The sequence below is a fragment of the Bufo gargarizans genome, chromosome 2 (assembly GCF_014858855.1).
Source record: "Bufo gargarizans isolate SCDJY-AF-19 chromosome 2, ASM1485885v1, whole genome shotgun sequence".
NCBI classification, from domain to species: domain Eukaryota; kingdom Metazoa; phylum Chordata; class Amphibia; order Anura; family Bufonidae; genus Bufo; species Bufo gargarizans.
In genome coordinates, this window is record NC_058081.1 from 607,018,180 (window position 1) to 607,037,141 (window position 18,962).

Consider the following 18,962-nt stretch of genomic DNA (forward strand, 5'->3'; position numbering starts at 1 on the left):
CACACAGAGATCCTAGATACCAGGAAAAAGGCGGGAACTAGCGTGGCCTAGTCCAGGCACAAGCCAGGGACTAGAGTAATTAGGAGGCCGAGGAATGGAAGGACGGCCAAGGGGGACCCCAATGGAGTATAGATGGATGGAAGGGAAGGAGTCCCTAACTATGGTAGGGAGCATACTCACCATCTGGCGTCTTTGGGTGCTGCAGGGTCACCCCTTCGGTAAACTCGCACTAGAGTGAGATTACCGGTACTCCACTGCGGATGCAGTAATGGGGAACTGAGTGACTACTGAGGTACGTGCCCACAGGGGGTGCTACTAAAGTGGACCTTCACAATGAAGACCCCCTGTTGCAGGGTAAAACCTGCACCTGTAAAGTGAAGAGAAAAAAAATAAAAATTAAGAAAAAAGTAGCAGCAAGACCTGCAGGAGAAGAGCAGGTCGCGTCCGCCTCCTACGGACACTAGACTAAAACTGATTAGCCTAGTGTTTGTGGAGAGGGTATAGTCCACCTGGGCGGAGCCAACCTTTTTCATATCTAGTGTCGCCTCCTAGTGGTAGCTGGGCGTATACCCCATGGTGCTGTGTCCTCAAATAACATTAACGAGAAAATCAGATAGTAACACATTTTCCTTTATTTCTAATCTGTTTTTATTTCTTATATTTCCTGAACATGATTATTGGGGCAGCCATTTTGCCTGAACTGTTAACAGCATTTAGAAAGCATTACAAAAATTGCTTTACAGGAACCACATGGGCCATGGACAGTGGTTAGGAGGGGACCTCATGGACTTCTATGGGAGAGTCTTCTAGGCATGCTCTATGGCCTGTGCAGAGGTCATTGTCAAATCTTAGCTATTTTTTTCCTTGTAAAATCGCCTATTGTAAATGGTGGATCCTGTCTTATCTTTCATTCTGATCCTGCCTGTAAGGATACCACCTCTGTGTATAGATACACAGGTAACTGCAGTAAAGTGATCTGTACAGACCAAGAAGTGGCGCCAACTATTATTCTTAGTGGTCAGTAAGAAAATAGCAGGATTTTATGGTTTTTGTTTAAATATAGATATTAACATGGAAAATTAACCACTTCCAGACCGGGCCATTTATCCCCTTCCTGACCAGGCCTAATTTTGAAAATCTGACATGTGTCACTTTATGCAGTAATAATTTAGAACGCTTTTACTTATCCAAGCCATTCAGAGATTGTTTTCTCGTGACACATTGTACTTCGTGTTAATAATAAATTTGAGTTAATATGTTTTACCTTTATTTATAAAAAAAAAAATCCAAACGTTAAGTTAACGAAAATGTGAACAAATTCACTGTTTTCTAAATTTGAATCTCTCTGCTTTTAAGAGATAGTGATGCCTCATAAAATATTTATTAATTAACATTCCCCATATGTCTGCTTTATGTTGGCATCATTTTAGTAATGTAATAAAAAAATTTAGGACGCTAAAAAGGTTTTGAATTTTAGAAGCAATTTTTAAGAAAATTTCCAAAGTCAACGTTAAGGACCAGTTCAGTTCTGAAGTCAGTCACTTTGTGGGGCTTACATAATAGAATTAACCCATAAATAACCCCGTTTTAGAAGTGACACCCCTCAAACTATTCAAAACTGGTTTTAGAAATGTTGTTAAAGCAAAATAGAGGTGAAATTTCAAAATGTCACTTTTTTGCGCAGATTTTCCATTTTAATAAAAAATTTCCTGGAACACATCAAGGGTTAACAACAAAACAAACCTCAATATTTATTACCTTGAGTCTGCAGAAACACCCCATATGTGATTGTATACTGCTGTTTGGGCACAGAAGGCAAGGAGCGCCATATAGGTTTTTTGGAGGGCAGATTTTGCTGGAATGGTCTTTGGGCACAATGTTGCATTTGAAGAGGCCCTGAGGTAAACCCACAGTGAAAACCCCCCAAAAAAGACCATTTTGCAAACTACACCACCCAAGGAATTGTTTAAGGGGTGTAACGAGCACTTCACTTAACAGCTGTTTCATAAAAATTTTAATACTTGGGTAGGAAAATAAAAAATTACATTTTTATTTTATTAATTTTTTACAAGAAAATGGTGCTTTTTTCACTAAAGATAACAGGAGAATATTCTCTCCCCCCCCCCCATTTGCTACCCACTTTCTCCTGAATACAGTAACACCCCAATTGTGGTCATAAACTGTTATTTGGGGATAAACCAGGGTTTAGAAGGGAAGGAGCGGCATCTGGATTTTCTAAAATGGAATTTCCTGTCATGGTCTTTAAGAGCATTTTTTTTTTATTTTTGTTTAATGAGCTGCTTGAGGGCTTATTTTGTGCAAGACAAGCTGTAGTTATTGATGGCACCATTTTGGGGGTACATTTGGCTTTCTGGTTGCTTTTTATCCCATTTTTGGGAGGTCTAGACACAAAAAAAAAGCAGTTTGGTGTCATTTTAGTATTTTTTTTTTTTTTTTACACTGTTCACTTGATTGGGTAGGTCATGTGATTTTTTTTTTTTAAGATCCGGTCATTACGGACGCAACGATACCAAATAGGTCTAGTTTTATTTTATCTTTACGTTTTACACAATAAAAAACATTTTTAGAAAAAATAAAGATAAAATCATGTTTTTGTGTTGCCATTTTTCTGGCTTATAATCTTGTGTGAGAGCTTTTTTTTTTTTTTTTTGCGGGACAAGGTGACTTTTTATTGCCACCATTTTGGGGTACATATGACTTTTTGATTGATTAACATTATGTTTTTTGAGAGGTGAGCTCACAAAAAAAAAAAAAAAATATATAAAAAAAAAGATTTTTGTATAACTTACCAGTAAAATCTCTTTCGCTCTTCATTGGGGGACACAGGAACCGTGGGTATAGCCTATGTCCTCTAGGAGGCGTTAACACTAGTAAAAGCTGTTAGCTCCTCCCCTGGCAGCTATACCACCTCCAGCCTGGAGAGAGAGCTTCAGTTTGTGAGAAGCAGTAGGAGAAGCAAGTAAACCAACGAAAAAACGTGGAACAGCAACAATGCCAAGAACCGACCAGGTTCCAACCAGCAACAGCCACAACTGTGGACGAACAATACTGGGTGGGTGCTGTGTCCCCCCCAATGAAGAGCGAGATTTTACTGGCAAGTTATACAAAAATCTCCTTTTCTCGCCCATATTCATTGGGGGACACAGGAACCGTGGGACGTTCAAGAGCAGTCCACGGGGAGGGAAAAACTACAGACCCATGGAAGCAAGAGTCCCTGCTGGTAGCTAAGAAACTGCCGCCTGCAAGACCTTGCGGGCTAAGCAGCGGCCGCAGATACACAAGAATGCACCTGGAATTTTTTATTTTTGTGTGTGTAAGGAGGATCGAAAGCCGCGTTACACAACTGCGCAGCCGAGGCGCGATGCCTCAAAGCCCAAGAAGCGTCCACCGCTCAGGGGAGCGGGAGCGAGCGGTGACACTTAAGGGCAGAACGGTAAGGCATTAGCAGACCGAATCCATCGTGCAATTGCCCCTCGGAGGCCGCCCATCCTTTCCGTGGAACCTCCGGATGACAAAAAAAAAGGGGGGGTCCGTACACCGGAAGGGACTGGAGGCTGCCAATTATGACGTAGCTCCCTGCCTTAGGGAGTGAAGGAGAGGGACAGTGAAGGAAGGACAATTCCTACATTGAAGTGGAAGACAGAGACCACCTTCGGGAGAAAAAAGGAATGGCCCAGAGAACCGCCTTATCCTTGTGAAGACCCAGGAAGGGTTCTCTGCGAGAAAGCACCCCCAACTCGAAACACCTGTCTGATGGATGAGAACCAAAAGAAAAAAAAAAAAACTACCTTCCAGGACAGAAGCCGGAGAGAGATGTCTCCCGAAGGACTAAAAGGAACAAGACTGGAACTCTATTCAAATCCCAAGGCAGTAAAGGATGGTACGGAGGAACCGTATGTGCCACTCCGAGAAAGAAGAAGGAAGAAGGAAGAAGAGCGACGGGGCCAATCCGGAGCGCCTAGGATTAGTTGGAATCCCCTCCATAGAACCCTGGGTAGGAGAGAAGAAACATGTAAGGAGGGAGAAACTCTTGCCGAGGAGATGTCAGGCCATCCATGTCGTATATTTCTGGAACTCCTGCTCGGAAGAGAAGGTGGGAAGCTTTCATGTAGTGGTAGCACACCCAGACCAATGGAAGGAGTCCCTATAGAAGGAGGGAGGTGGAGGGGGCCACAGCCCACCAGTTGGGACCGGAGCGTGCCTGGAATGGAAGGCCACTAAAAGAATACCCTGTGCGGATGCCGATGAGGGGAGGTAGTAACATAGGAACTACCAAGGCATGCGGGGCCTCTATGAATCATAATCCAGAGGAGGAAAGGGACAGGGGAATAATAGGCTAGGTCCAAGCCCATTTCCCGTAGAGACTGGCGCTATACAGAAGTAGCCAGGGATTTCAGTTGTAGAGAGTCCATCACCTGACGAAAAAACTAAACAGACAGACCCCAAGTATGTAGTGGTATGCAATACCGCTCCCACAGCACAAAAAAACAGAGGGAAGCCTGAGGCTATCCGTAGAAGCCACGTACCATACTGCCCCAGTTTAAGTAGAGCAACCTTAAGAACTCTACCTGGAAAGGCGCTGAACAGGAGCAACTGCCAAGCTGGCACCAGGGTAGGGCCCCTACCTGAGGGGATGTCCCACTGTAGCGACCACAAACTCAAGCATTAGCGAAAGGCTGCACCTGCGGAGGAAAACACGCTGTAGCTCCTACCAGAGCGCCAGCATAACCACTTTCCCAGAGAAGGAGGAGTGGTGGATAGAGAATACTGTCAGTGAAGCACTCGACTCGTTGGAACGTATTCACCATATATGCACAATGGTGTACGCACTACCACTGAAGCGGACAATATCATGACCGACTGGAAAATTAAGACCCATGGAGATAGGAGTCACTAGGACACAAGTGATGCTAGTAAACCCGCTTGAAAGACAGAGTTATAATCATGGCCAAAACCAGTACCAAAAAGAACACAATAAGCATAGCCACCGTATCCACTGGCGGCACTCATATAGCACTAGAGTAACCGTTGAGTACCGACTGTTGAATTGCCATATCTGAAGATATTCAGTTATTCCCCCGTTAGTGGATCACTTGCGAAAGGGAGGAAGGCAGGCAGGAAGCACAGTGACGTGTAACACTCCAGCTATGGGAGGACAGCGCGACAGTCGGACCGTATCCGAAGGTGGTGCAATCACCCTACCTATGGAAGGAGCTGTTAGCTCCTCCTGGAATGCGTACGGAGTACTTAAGCCAGTGGTAGGGAAAATACCCCACCTATAAAGGAGGGATAATGCTCACGGTGAGAACTAGTGCATATGGCGAGTCCTGTACCCTATGAGAGTGCAATTAGCACCTAAGTAAGGGGGTAATGCTTGTAACCAGTGATAATGTCATCCTGCCACTTGTGGAAGGAGCTATTGAATACGGCAGGTACTGAACCCAGTGGAGATGCAATTCCACCACCTACAGAAGGGGGAATGTACACGTCTGGCATGTTGTGCCTTTTCATAGGTAAATGCATTGATATCCAATTCATTCTAGTCAAGATGGATGTTCATTTCCTTTAAGAGCCATAGTCGACTATATTTACAATTTTGTATGTCTTGAGTAGGCCAAAGTAAGGTCACACGAAGGTTTCTGCTCTTTAGTGTTATTCTTCTCATGAATGTACCAGTCTGAGAAGAATCCTCCTCGTCTACTTTTAAATTTATGACGGGAGATAAAGCTGGTGATAATTACCTATACAATTAGGCATTTATTAATGAAGCAAAATATATAAAATATTCATGTATTCATTTAATGAGCCTTAGTTAGTCCTTAGCATAAGACAATCAGTATGACATTTATAAAATATTTATCTCTAAAAGAGTGTCTGTGAAGATGTGTGTTTTGTAACAATTATTCACATCTTTGGTATGACAGGAGGTACTGATATCCTTGTGAGAAAACAATGCCATTCAAGTTATTTATGATCCATAAACCACCAGTGTGAGAAACATTCAAAGACGCCTAGAGGTCTGTCTCTAATTGCTATAAGTGTCAGAATTAATCCCTATAGCTTTGAATTAGAGCTTTTAAAGGTCAAACGTATAAAATAATTTTTATTCAGACTTACACAAGTTAACCCTTTATACTATGATGCAAATAGCCTACACAGCAGTGCCACCTAGGTATCAGTAGGTGACATTACAACAGTAGCAAAACTGCATTCTGGGTAAGGTTGAGAGGTCACGTTTTTTATCAATGGTCACGCCCATCCGACAATGATTGGAAAGTTCCAAACTAGGAAGGTGTGTCTAACTGATAAGTTTGTGATCATAAACAATACACAGGGGGAGAAAGAGGGAACACACAAACAAGAGGGTAGAAAGAGAGAGAGAACACAAGGGGAGCTCTCTAGAGAGGTCTATCAAGATGAAAGCCATGGTGAGATGCGCTATGATGGACCACCCAGCTTCCTAGGAGCAGAAGTGAGATTTCTACTAAGTCTTGGTAACAGATACAGAAAATGATGATATTTCATTTTATTAAGACTAATTTGATAGTGTGGTTGAAATTATACCATCTAGATTGGCGAATAAATAAATACATTAATTAATTGATCATCTCCATATTGAGATGGAGTTATAGGATATTGTGAGGCTTCATTCTACCTGCAGAAGAATCATGACTCAATTTAGCAAAACGTTAAATAATTGCATATATATATTAATAGAACATTTTTCGCCAAGCTAATTGATTGAGTCCCACAAAAAAAAGACTTATTTCAGGTCCTACCCATTTAACCCCTTAGGGACACAGCCTTTTTACACCTTAGGACCAGGCCATTTTTTGCAAATCTGACCAGTGTCACTTTAAGTGCTGATAACTTTAAAACGCTTTGACTTATCAAGGCCGTTCTGAGATTGTTTTTTCGTCACATATTGTACTTCATGACACTGGTAAAATGAAGTCAAAAAAAATTATTTTTTTTGCACAAAATAATACCTAATTTACCAAAAAATCTCAAAAGTTTGCAAATTTCAAAGTTTCAGTTTCTCTACTTCTGTAATACATAGTAATACCCCCAAAAATTGTGATGATTTGACATTCCCCATATGTCTACTTCATGTTTGTAGCATTTTGGGAATGATATTTTATTTTTTGGGGATGTTACAAGGCTTAGAAGTTTAGAAGCAAATTTTGAAAATTTTCAGAAATCTTCAAAATCCCACTTTTTATGGACCAGTTCAGGTTTGAAGTCATATTGTGAGGCTTAGATAATAGAAAACTCCCAAAAATGACCCCATCTAAGAAACTACACCCCTCAAGGTATTCAAAACTGATTTTACATACGTCGTTAACCCTTTAGGTGTTGCACAAGAGTTATTGGCAAATGGGGATGAAATTTGAGAATTTCATTTTTTTTGTCTATTTTTCCATTTTCACCCATTTTTTCCACTAACAAAGCAAGGGTTAACAGCCAAACAAGACTGTATCTTTATTGCCCTGACTCTGCCGTTTACAGAAACACCCAATATGTGGCCGTAAACTACTGTACGGCCACACAGCGGGGCGTAGAGTGAAAGGTGCGCCGTTTGGTTTTTGGAAGTCAGATTTTGCTGGACTGGTTTTTTGACACCATGTCCCATTTGAAGCCCCCTGATGCACCCCTAGAGTAGAAACTCCATAAAAGTGACCCCATCTAAGAAACTACACCCCTCAAGGTATTCAAAACTGATTTTACATACATTTTTAACCCTTTAGGTGTTGCACAAGATTTAATGGAAAATAGAGATACAATTTCCAAATTTAACTTTTTTGGCAGATTTTCCATTTTAATATTTTTTTTTCCAGTTACAAAGAAAGGGTTAACAGCCAAACAAAACTCATTATTCATGGCCCTAATTCTGTAGTTTACAGAAACACCCCATATGTGGTCGTAAACCACTGTACGGGCACACGGCGGGGCGCAGAAGGAAAGGAATGCCATACGGTTTTTGGAAGGCAGATTTTGCTGGACTGGTTTTTTGACACCATGTCCCATTTGAAGCCCCCCTGATGCACCCCTAGAGTAGAAACTCAAAAAAAGTGACCCCATTTTAGAAACTACGGGATAGGGTGGCAGTTTTGTTGGTACTAGTTTAGGGTACATATGATTTTTGGTTGCTCTATATTACACTTTTTGTGCGGCAAGGTAACAAGAAATACCTTTTTGGCACCGTTTTTTTTTTTGTTATTTACAACATTCATCTGACAGGGTAGATCATGTGGTAATTTTATAGAGCAGGTTGTCACGGACGCGGCGATACCTAATATGTATACAATTTTTTTTATTTATGTAAGTTTTACACAATGATTTCATTTTTAAAACAAAAAAAGTTTTAGTGTCTACATAGTCTAAGAGCCATAGTTGTTTCAGTTTTTGGGCGATTATCTTGAGTAGGGTCTCATTTTTTGCGGGATGAGATGACGGTTTGATTGGCACTATTTTGGGGTGCACATGATTTTTTGATCGCTTGCTATTGCACTTTTTGTGATGTAAGATGACCAAAAATTGCTTTTTTTACACCGTTTTTATTTTTATTTTTTTACGGTGGTCACCTGAGGGGTTAGGTCATGTGATATTTTTATAGAGCCGGTCCATACGGACGCGGCAATACCCAATATGTATACTTTTTTTTATTTATGTAAGTTTTACACAATGATTTCATTTTTGAAACAAAAAAAATGATGTTTTAGTGTTTTCATAGTCTAAGAGCCATAGTTTTTTCAGTTTTTGGGCGATTATCTTAAGTAGGGTCTCATTTTTTGCGGGATGAGATGACGGTTTGATTGTTACAATTTTGGCGTACATGCGACTTTTTTGATCACTTTTATTACCTTTTTTTGGGAAGTAAGGTGGGCAAAATTTCTATTTTATCATAGTTTTTAATTTTTTATTTTTATGGCGTTCACCGTTCGGGTAAAGTAACATTACCGTTTTATAGATCAGGTCGTTACGGACGCGGCGATACCAAACATGTGTAGGGAATTCAATTTTTTTCATTTTTAATCAGTGATAAATGTGTTTTTTGATTTTTACTTTTTTTCACTTTTTTTTTTACCCAGACCCACTTGGTTCTTGAAGATCCAGTGGGTCTGATGTCTATATAATACAGTACTGTACTCTATATAGGGTACTGCACTGTATTTTACTTACACTGAACAGATCTATGCTTTCAGCACAGATCTGTTCAGCACCATGGACAGCAGGACGCCTGAGCAGGCGTCCTGTTGCCATGGGAACCTTCCCCGTCTGCCACAACTTCGCAGACGGGGAAGGGTAAGGACTGGGGTGTCGGGGGGCTGTCTGGGGGCTCTCCCCCTCTCCCATCAGGGGGCTGCAAAGGCACAGCAGCCCCCCGATCGGAGAGGGAGGGAGCTCCCTGCGCTGTTAACCTTTTCCATACAGCGGTCCGTACGGACCGCTGTATAGAAAGGGTTAAACGGCTGACATTGCATCAACGATGTCAGCCGTTTATACCAGGGTGCCAGCAATGTGCTGGCACCCTGGTATACCCACTCTACACCAACGATTACGCAATGGGAGGCGGGCGGGGGATCGCGATCCCGCCTGCCGCACCGCCCGCCTCCCGCACCGCCCGCAACCCTCCCCCTGCACCACCCGCCCACATAATATCATTCAGGGGTGCAGGGGGAGGAATAACATATATATTCTGGGCATTGTAAAGTTTCTGATCCCCGCGGTCAGGGACCGCGGGGATCAGAAACGGCAAAAAGCGCATCAAACCGCAGGTCTGAATTGACCTGCGGTTTGTTGCGATCGCCGACATGGGGGGGGTCACGGGACCCCCCCCGCGCATTTAGCCTAGGTGCCTGCTCAATGATTTGTGCAGGCACCTTGTTCCGATCACTGCCAGCCGGGCGGCAGTGATCGAAACAACACATGACGTACCGGTACGTCATGTGTCCTTAAGTACCAGGGCATCATGACGTACCGGTACGTCATGTGTCCTGAAGAGGTTAAGATATGATCTAGCAATGATCATAGATCCCTGTTATTTGTCTTAGTCTTACCAAGGTCATATGTGTGAAAATAGTCTAGGATGGGACGGAAGGATACAGTTATCTCTCCTAAATTATATCCTTGAATGGATTTGCCCATTCTGGAAGTCATGTGATGTATAGTTGGTTAGAAGGGGGCAGAATGTATTTAGCATTCTATATTGATGTCTAGGATTAGACATGCCCATCTTGATATCATGAGGAAGTAATTTATATAGCTTATGTTCCTACTTTGATATCCTAACCTAATAATAGCTTGGTTATAATGTGACAAGTTATTTCCACTCACATGTATTGTTAAGCTTGTAATGCTTTATATTAACGCTATATATAGTCATTTGCATGCATCATTGTGTTTATTTACTTATATATGTTTATAACCTTGTAACCAATAAATCTGCATATTTTTATAAACCTGTGTATTATTGTATAATGATAAACATGATAACATGTTTATCATTAACGTCATCTCACGTCAAAGAACTTATTTATGTGAGGAAAGTCGGACTCAGATGTGAATTGTATCAATAAGGTTGTCTACAATTCACAAGGTCATGATTTTAAGAATTTATGACAAATGTTCTAAAAAATTTTATCGTTAATTATTTTTATGACCATAATTCTTAATTGAATTATTACCTCCCGACAGGCACCGAAATCAGTGTTATTGTACTTTGTCCCCTGTCATAGGTGGACTATGTATAAGGTCAGTACTGTATCCCAAGTAGGCAATTATTCTGCCTAAGGAAAAGGGTAATACCCACAACAAGTGCTGCTGCCCACCGTAGACGCAATCTAGGAGATCGCTTCGGATTCATGTCGGGGTCTGAATCAGCGATTCCCCCCCCCCCTCGGACGGACCCACTCCTGTGAGAGAGGGTGCGCCCGAGCGTGACCCGGGGATGAAGGGAGGGGGTGTGGAGATGTTCGAGGAGAAGATAACCTGCTGTGGTCCGCTAGCACGCAGGTCTGCCCCTCAGAATCTCGCCCTCGGCAGATGCGGACTGCGCAAGAGGGGGCTTGGCAACCAAACCACCCAGGTGGTGGAATGGAAACAGAGGTCTTGTATAAAATTGCGCTGGTTGAGAATCATCAACCAAACTACCCGAGAGGGTGGATTGAGAACAGGGTGTCTGTATAAAATTGCGCCGGCAGAGAATTATGAACCAAACGACTCCAGAGGGTGGATTGGGAAGTTTCAGTTGCCTCCCACTGGAATTGCGCAGGTGGGGAATCATCAACCAAACGACCCAGGAGGGTGGATTGGGAATCCAGAGGTTCTCCACTGTATGACGCAGGTGGAGAATTATCAACCAACCGGCCCCGGAGGACAGATTGGGAGTCCTGCAGAGATCCTTCACTGAGTTTTGCAGGTGGAGAATTAGCAACCAAGCAACCCGGAAGGTGGGTTTGGAATGCTTCAGCTGTCCTCCACGTGATGTACGAAGGTGGAGAATTATTAACCAAACGACCCCGGAGGGTGGATTTGGAATTCCAGAGGTTCTCCACTGTACTGAGAAGGTGGAGAATTATCAACCAAACGGCCCCGGAGGACTGATTGGGATCCCGCAGTGGTCCGTCACTGGATTGCGCAGGTGGAGAATCATCAACCAAAACGGCCCGGAGAACGGATTGGGAACCTGCAGAAATTATCAACCAAAACTGCCCCAGAGGGCGGATTGGGAATATGAGAGGTCCTCCCTATCTGAGACAGGACATGGCCCAGTGTGATATCACACAGACAGGTTGGGGCCGCAGTAGTGAGGGCTAAGAGGGGACCCGTATGGCGCACATTTATTTATTCATTTATTTTTTAATACAATGCAGGCCTCAAGCGCACAAGCAGCAGGAGGGATAAAATCCTCTGGATTACCAGCGTGCACCAGAGGTGGATCCCCAGATATGCCGGCCTAAAGAGGTGGCCGGGCATGAAAGGGTTAAGGCCATTATTAGGACGAGCGGGCTCAGCATGCTTCTGGGGGAGGGGGAGCAGGGCGGGAAGAATTTGCGCCAGAGTGCCGCCCCCCTCCCCGGGAATGAAGTTTGCGGCCTAGCAGAACAGCGCTCCTTCACACAGCCGATCAGGGCATTGCCAGTACCTACATCGGCTGGCCACAGAGACCAGAGCAGCACGAAAAATGCGCCCAACAATGAACGGTGAGTGCACCCGTGGGCCGGGCGGACACCAGTGCGGGCTGTACAAAATAAACATCGCGGCCTGAACACCAAACGCGTGTCAGTTAACCCCCTCCGGAGCGGCGCGCCCGGCGTCCGCTCCCGAAAGGGGTGGTAATGTGTCCGGTGCCGCTCAGGAAGATTCGGCCGGGCAAATAACAACGCAGGCGGGCAAATAACATCAGTGCATGGCGGTTAACCCAAAGGGATGGCAATGTGTCCGGTGCCGCTCAGGAAGATTCGGGCGGGCAAATAACATCGCGGGCGGACAAACAACATCGTGGCTGGCACCGATGTTGCATGGCGGTTAACCCCCTCCAGAGCGGCGCGCCCAGCGTGCGCTCCGAAAGGGGTGCATAATGGCGGAAGATTACAGCCCTAGGAAGAGATCGGGAGCCTTCTGAGCGCCCTTCTCAGCATGTTCCTTGGAGAGCTGAAGCGCAATGCCCGTATTAACCCCTTATGTGCAGTTGTCCCACCTGGAGGACAACAATGAGCACTGCGCCAGGGGTTATACCAGAGAGGGAGTGAGGTGCTGGGCTTGCAAAAAACCCTGTTTCTGTAGAACCTATTGCCACCGGGAGGGAGAAGACCAGACGACGCAGGAGGGTTAATCCATGTCAGAATGGACATACTTACCTAGTCTCACCTCATCTTCTGACTTGCCGCCATTTTCACCCCTCCTCTGGTACAGCAGGGTCACCCCTTCAGCCACTGGCACCGTAGTGGCAGGACGCTGGAAAAGGGGGGCTTGGATGGGTGACCCCTTGGCTGGCGGGATGCAGGGGAGCGAGGCTGCCCTGATCCACCTTCTCTTTTGTGGGGAAGGCAGCAGTGCAGGTGACCGGCACTGGCGCAACTTGACTCCAGGAGAACAGGGAGGCAAGGCGTCCCCGTTTGTCCATCTGACAAAGAAAGAAAAAAATTAACTAAAATAGAAAATCTTCAGGAGATTGCCTCCTATTGACACTAGAAAAAACTGAAGCTCTCTCTCCAGGCTGGAGGAGGTATAGCTGCCAGGGGAGGAGCTAACAGCTTTTACTAGTGCCAACGCCTCCTAGAGGACATAGCTATACCCACGGTTCCTGTGTCCCCCAATGAATATGGGCGAGAAAATCTGTTTTGGCGCAATTTATTTTTTTACGGCATTCACCTGATGGGGTAGAGCATATGATATTATAGAGCCGGTCGTTGCAGACGCGGTGATACCAAATAGGTCTTATTTTTTTTCCCCTTCTATTTTTTAAATAATGGATTTGGGGGGGAATTTTTTATTTTTAAAGTAAAACTTTATTTTTTATTTTTTTCCAAACTTTTTATTTTTACACTGTGTCCCCCATAAGGTCTTACAAGACCTCTGGGGGGACATTTAACTTCATTTTTTGTGTATACAGCGATCTAGAAGGCAGGGACATACAGGAACGGTCCCTGCCTTCTTTCTGGGGTGTCCTGCTGTCACTGACAGCGGGCCTCCAGCTCTGCAGCTGCACGATTAGCATGCAGCAGACATCTCTCAATCGACTTTCCAGAACATCCATTCAGAGATAAAACGACCATCCCAAGGACGTTTATAGTCGATGGGCGGTCGTGAAGTGGTTAAAAATAACCACCAAAAATTATTTAAAAACACGTCGAACATAAAAACATGATTTAAACAATAAGTCATTTTCCTGCCAGTTAAGGACTCTCACACGACCGTCCCTTTTGGTTCTAGTTTAAATATAAAAAGTGACATGGAAAATTAAAAACCATCAAGAATTCTTTAAAAATGTTACACATAAAAAATGTGATTTAAACCTAAGGTAATTTTCTGATGACACATTCCCTTTAAGTAAAACAAGAGGGATGTCCTTATACTGACCACAGTTCACAGGAACACCAGCTCCCCTGTCCTTGTATGAGGTACCCCCACGACAGACTGCATCATGGACTACATGATTGAGATGGGATTAAGTTCTGTAGCCGTACACTGCCATGTGTAAAAACTAGGGCACAAAAGGGAAGGACCCAAAAGAAATGCAGAATGTCTTCCAAAAGGGGGCATCAGAAAGGATACATTTTATCACTGTGAAACCTGCCCTAAAAAATAAAAATAAAACCCTGCCCGTGCATAAAGGATTGATTCAAAGCATACCACTCATCCATGGAATTTTCATTTTATCCTTTATGCACCCTGTATTTTTACCAGTTTCCAAAATGGGGTCACTTTAGTGGGGTTTCCACTACAGGGGTACCTCAGGGTCTCTTCAAATGTGAAATGGCACCAAAAAACCATATGGCACTCCTTCCCTTTTAAGCTCTGCTATCTGGTCATGCTGCAGTTTACGGCCCCATTAACGTTGTTTTTGTAAACTCTATTATAAGGGTCCATTCACAAGTCTGTAAATTCTGGCAATTTTGCAGAACAGGTGTGGACCCATTCATTTCAATGGGGCCACAAAAGATGTGGACAGCACATAGCGCGCTTTCCGCATCAGTCGTTTCTTTCCGCAGCCTCGCACAAAAAGTTAGAAATGCCTATTCTTGTCCGATTACGGACAAAAAGAGGACACGTGCGGTCCGCAAAACCCCTTTAACATACTAGCAGCACTCTGATGAGGCCAAGGCACCACTTTAGAAGAGCTGCATGCTAGTGCACATGCCCTGGAGCTGAGGCACTGCAGAGCAGTGGTCAGAGAGGAAGCTGCCATGAATGCATGCTCTCTCTCTAACCTTGCTGGACTGAGCATATGCTCGCACTGTGAAAGCAAGCCCATTGCTGCTAGATCACAGTGGCCATAAACCCTGGCAATTAGCAGTAAAGAAAGAGGGGCGAGAAAAGGATGTACTTAATATATTTGCTAAGTGATGTCTTCAGTTTTTCTGCAGGAAGGGAGGCAATTAAGGAGACGGGAATACGGGCTCATGTACACGAACGTTGTTTGGTTCGGCATCGGAGCCGCATGTTTTGTGCCATGGATGCGGACCCATTCACTTCAATGGGGCCACAAAAGATGCAGATAGCACACTGATAGAACATGCCCTATTCTTGTCCGTTTTGCGACCTGTTATGGGCGACCCGTTCTGTAAATTGCAGAACGAACACAGCCAACTTCCATGTTTTCGCGGTCGTATGCATGAGCGCTAACCATTTAATAGGGGGCTAATTGCAAGCCGATTCAACAGGTGCTCACAATGTAAAACATGGCTGGAGATATGCAGACTGCATACTTACGTTCTGGAGTACTGATCGCTCTTTCTTCAAGTGACGTATTAGATTGCTGATCGGTGCTGCGGAATGAGACTACAGAAAAGAAAAAAAAAGGAGATTTTTGTATAACTTACCAGTTAAATCTCTTTCTCGCTCTTCCTTGGGGGACACAGACCTTGGGTATAGCTCAGCTCCCTAGGAGGCGTGACACTAAGTAAAACTGTTAAGCCCCTCCTCCATCAGCTATACCCTCAGCCTGGAGATAGAGGCTACCAGTTGCGTGTCCAAGTAGTGAAAGGATAACAACCAATAACGGAAACAACCTGCCAGCAACCCAACGGGGCGCCAGACCATAACCCTGCAACAAAACACAGAAGGGTGGGTGCTGTGTCCCCCAAGGAAGAGCGAGAAAGAGATTTAACTGCTAAGTTATACAAAAATCTCCTTTTCTCGCCCATTTTCCTTGGGGGACACAGACCTTGGGACGTTCAAGAGCAGTCCAAGAAGGGAGGGACCACAAACCCAAGGCGGACCACCACCGGAGCATCAGGAAACCGCTGCCTGCAAAACCAGGCGGCCCAAAGCAGCATCCGCTGATGCATGCGTATGCACTCTATAGAACCTTGTGAAAGTGTGCAGAGAGGACCAAGTGGCTGCTTTGCACAACTGTTCAGCCGAGGCCCGATGCCTCTGCGCCCAGGAAGCTCCGACTGCTCTGGTGGAATGAGCAGTGACGCTGAAAGGCGGAGCTCTACCCTTGGCTCGATAAGCCTCAGACACCGCCAGTTTAATGAAACGGGCAATAGCCACCTTGGAGACCGCCAAACCCTTGCGCGAACCCTCCGGAACCACAAACAGGGAGTCCGTGCGCCGAAAGGATCCGGTGACCTCCAGATAAATCTTCAACGCCCTGACCACATCCAGACGGTGCAGTTCCCGTTCTCTGGGGTGGGAAGGAGAGGGACAGAGCGACGGAAGGACGATGTCCTCATTGATGTGAAAGGCGGAGACCACCTTTGGCAGGAAGGACGGGACAGGCCGAAGCACAACCTTATCCTGGTGGAAGATCAGGAAAGGTTCGGAGCAAGAAAGAGCCGCCAACTCCGACACCCGTCGGAGAGATGTGATGGCCACAAGAAAAATGACCTTGCAGGACAGAAGGCGAAGGGAGACCTCCCGTAAAGGCTCGAAGGGGGCTGATTGGAGCGCCGAGAGCACCACATTCAGGTCCCAGGATGGAACTGGAGGGCGGTACGGCGGAACAGAGTGAGCCACCCCTTGTAAGAAGGTCTTAATTGGCCCCAGAGGGGCCAGGGGACGCTGGAGAAGAATAGACAGCGCCGAAATCTGTCCCTTCAGAGAACTGAGGCTCAGCCCCAGGTCCAGACCCGACTGGAGGAAGGACAGGATCGTGGGAAGAGAAAACCGGAGAGGTGGGATGCTCCGGGACTCACAGAACCCCAGATAGGACCTCCAAACCCGATAGTAGATCCTAGAGGACACGGGCTTACGAGCACGGATCATGGTGCGGACTACGTCCGCGGAGAAACCCCGTCGCGTTAAGACGGCGGTCTCAATAGCCACGCCGTCAAACGTAGCGAGCCTAAATGCTCGTGGAAGATCGGTCCCTGAGAGAGAAGGTCTTCCCTGGAGGGCAGTGGCCACGGTGCGTCTGCCAACAGCAACATTAGGTCGGCGTACCAAGACCGGCGGGGCCAATCCGGGGCGATCAGAATCGCGGGAACGCCCTCTGCCGCGATCCTCCGAAGAACCCGTGGCAGGAGGGGGAAAGGAGGAAAGACGTACAGAAGGGAGAATTCGCGCCACGGAAGGACGAGCGCGTCGGCGCCGTACGCCTTCGGGTCCCGTGCCCTGGCCAGGTATCGGGGGACCTTGTGGTTGAATTTGGAAGCCATGAGGTCCACGTCGGGGCGACCCCAGCGAAGACAAAGGGCTTCGAACACCTCTGGGTGCAGGGACCATTCTCCCGGGTCGATGGTGGACCGGCTCAGGAAATCCGCCGCCCAGTTGTCCACCCCCGGGATGTAAATTGCGGATAAGGCCGGCACATGCGCCTCCGCCCAGAGGAGAATGAGGGTCACCTCTTGCATCGCTGCAGCGCTGCGAGTGCCTCCCTGATGGTTTATGTATGCCACAGCCGTGGCATTGTCCGATTGGATCCGAACAGGGTGGCCCCTCAGTAGATGGGTCCAGTGTCTGAGGGACAGAAGAATCGCCCTCAGTTCCAGAATATTGATTGGAAGTCTGGACTCCGATAGAGACCAAACGCCCTGGACGGACCGGGGAGGGAAAACCCCCCCCCACCCCCGTAAGCTGGCATCGGTGGTAATCACCAGCCAGTTCAGTGGGAGGAAGGACCTCCCCCGTAGAGGGATATGCAACCACCAGCTGAGGGAAGCCCGAGCCAGGGGAGGCAGAAGAAAGGTCCTGTCCAGACTCCTCGGTGATTTGTCCCAGGCCGACAGAATTGCCCTCTGAAAGGTGCGGGATCGGAATTGTGCGAACGGCACCGCTTCGAAACAGGCAACCATCTTCCCCAACAACCGCATGCTGGATCTGAGGGAAGGGCGGTGATGACGGAGGAGACCGCGAACAGACCCGCAAAGGGCCAGACGCTTGTCCGACGGGAGGCGGACCTCCGCCAACTCCGTATCCAGGAGCATCCCCAGGAAGATCAGCCGTCTGGAGGGGGTAAGAGAAGACTTGGGGTGGTTGATGATCCAACCGAACCGCGTCAGGGTCTCCAGAGTGAGTCCCACATTGCCGGATGCCTGAGAGAAGGAGGGTGCCTTGACCAAGATGTCGTCCAAGTAAGGGAGAAGAAAAACACTTCTTGAACGCAGAAGGGCCAAGACAGGGGCCAGGACCTTGGTGAATACTCGAGGAGCCGTCGCCAGACCAAAGGGAAGGGCGACGAATTGGAAGTGATCGTCCCCCACCGCGAAGCGCAGGAAGCGGTGATGACATGGAGCAACCGGAACGTGGAGATATGCATCCTGAACGTCGATTGAGGCCATGAAATCCCCTCTTTCCAGGGAGGCCACTGCGGACCTGAGAGACTCCATCCGGAATCTCTGCAGTCGGAGAAAACGGTTCAGGCGCTTTAGGTCCAAGATCGGTCGCACTGAGCCTTCCTTCTTGGGAACCACAAAGAGGTTCGAGTAGAACCCCCTGAACCTTTCCTTCGGAGGCACGGGGGCGACGACACCCTTGTCCATTAGAGAGCGAATGGCCGTGAAGAAGGCGGCCGCTCGTACGGGATCCCGCGGAGGACGGGACCGGAAAAAACGGTCTGGCGGAATGGACGCAAATTCGATCTTGTATCCGCAAGATACAATCTCGAGCGCCCATGCGTCTGAGATGTGGGCCCGCCATACGTTCCTGAACAGTAGAAGGCGGCCCCCCACCCGGGTGGGTGGGGGCGCACCTTCAGGCAGAGGGCTGCTGGCCTGAGGGAGCCCGTGTGGGCTGGGGCTTGCGCCAGGTAGATTGCGTCCGAAAAAACG

At 46.6% G+C, this 18,962-nt stretch overlaps 1 protein-coding gene across 1 annotated transcript in view; it reads right to left on the reverse strand.

Annotated features, from left to right (window-relative positions):
* NCAPD3 (non-SMC condensin II complex subunit D3) overlaps nt 1–18,962 on the reverse strand; it is an 86,561-nt gene that overhangs the window by 11,359 nt on the left and 56,240 nt on the right. Inside the window, exon 32 of the mRNA XM_044282004.1 lies at nt 15,460–15,528. Within this exon, the coding sequence (XP_044137939.1) occupies nt 15,460–15,528 (69 nt within the window). The remainder of the gene's footprint in view (nt 1–15,459; nt 15,529–18,962) is intronic.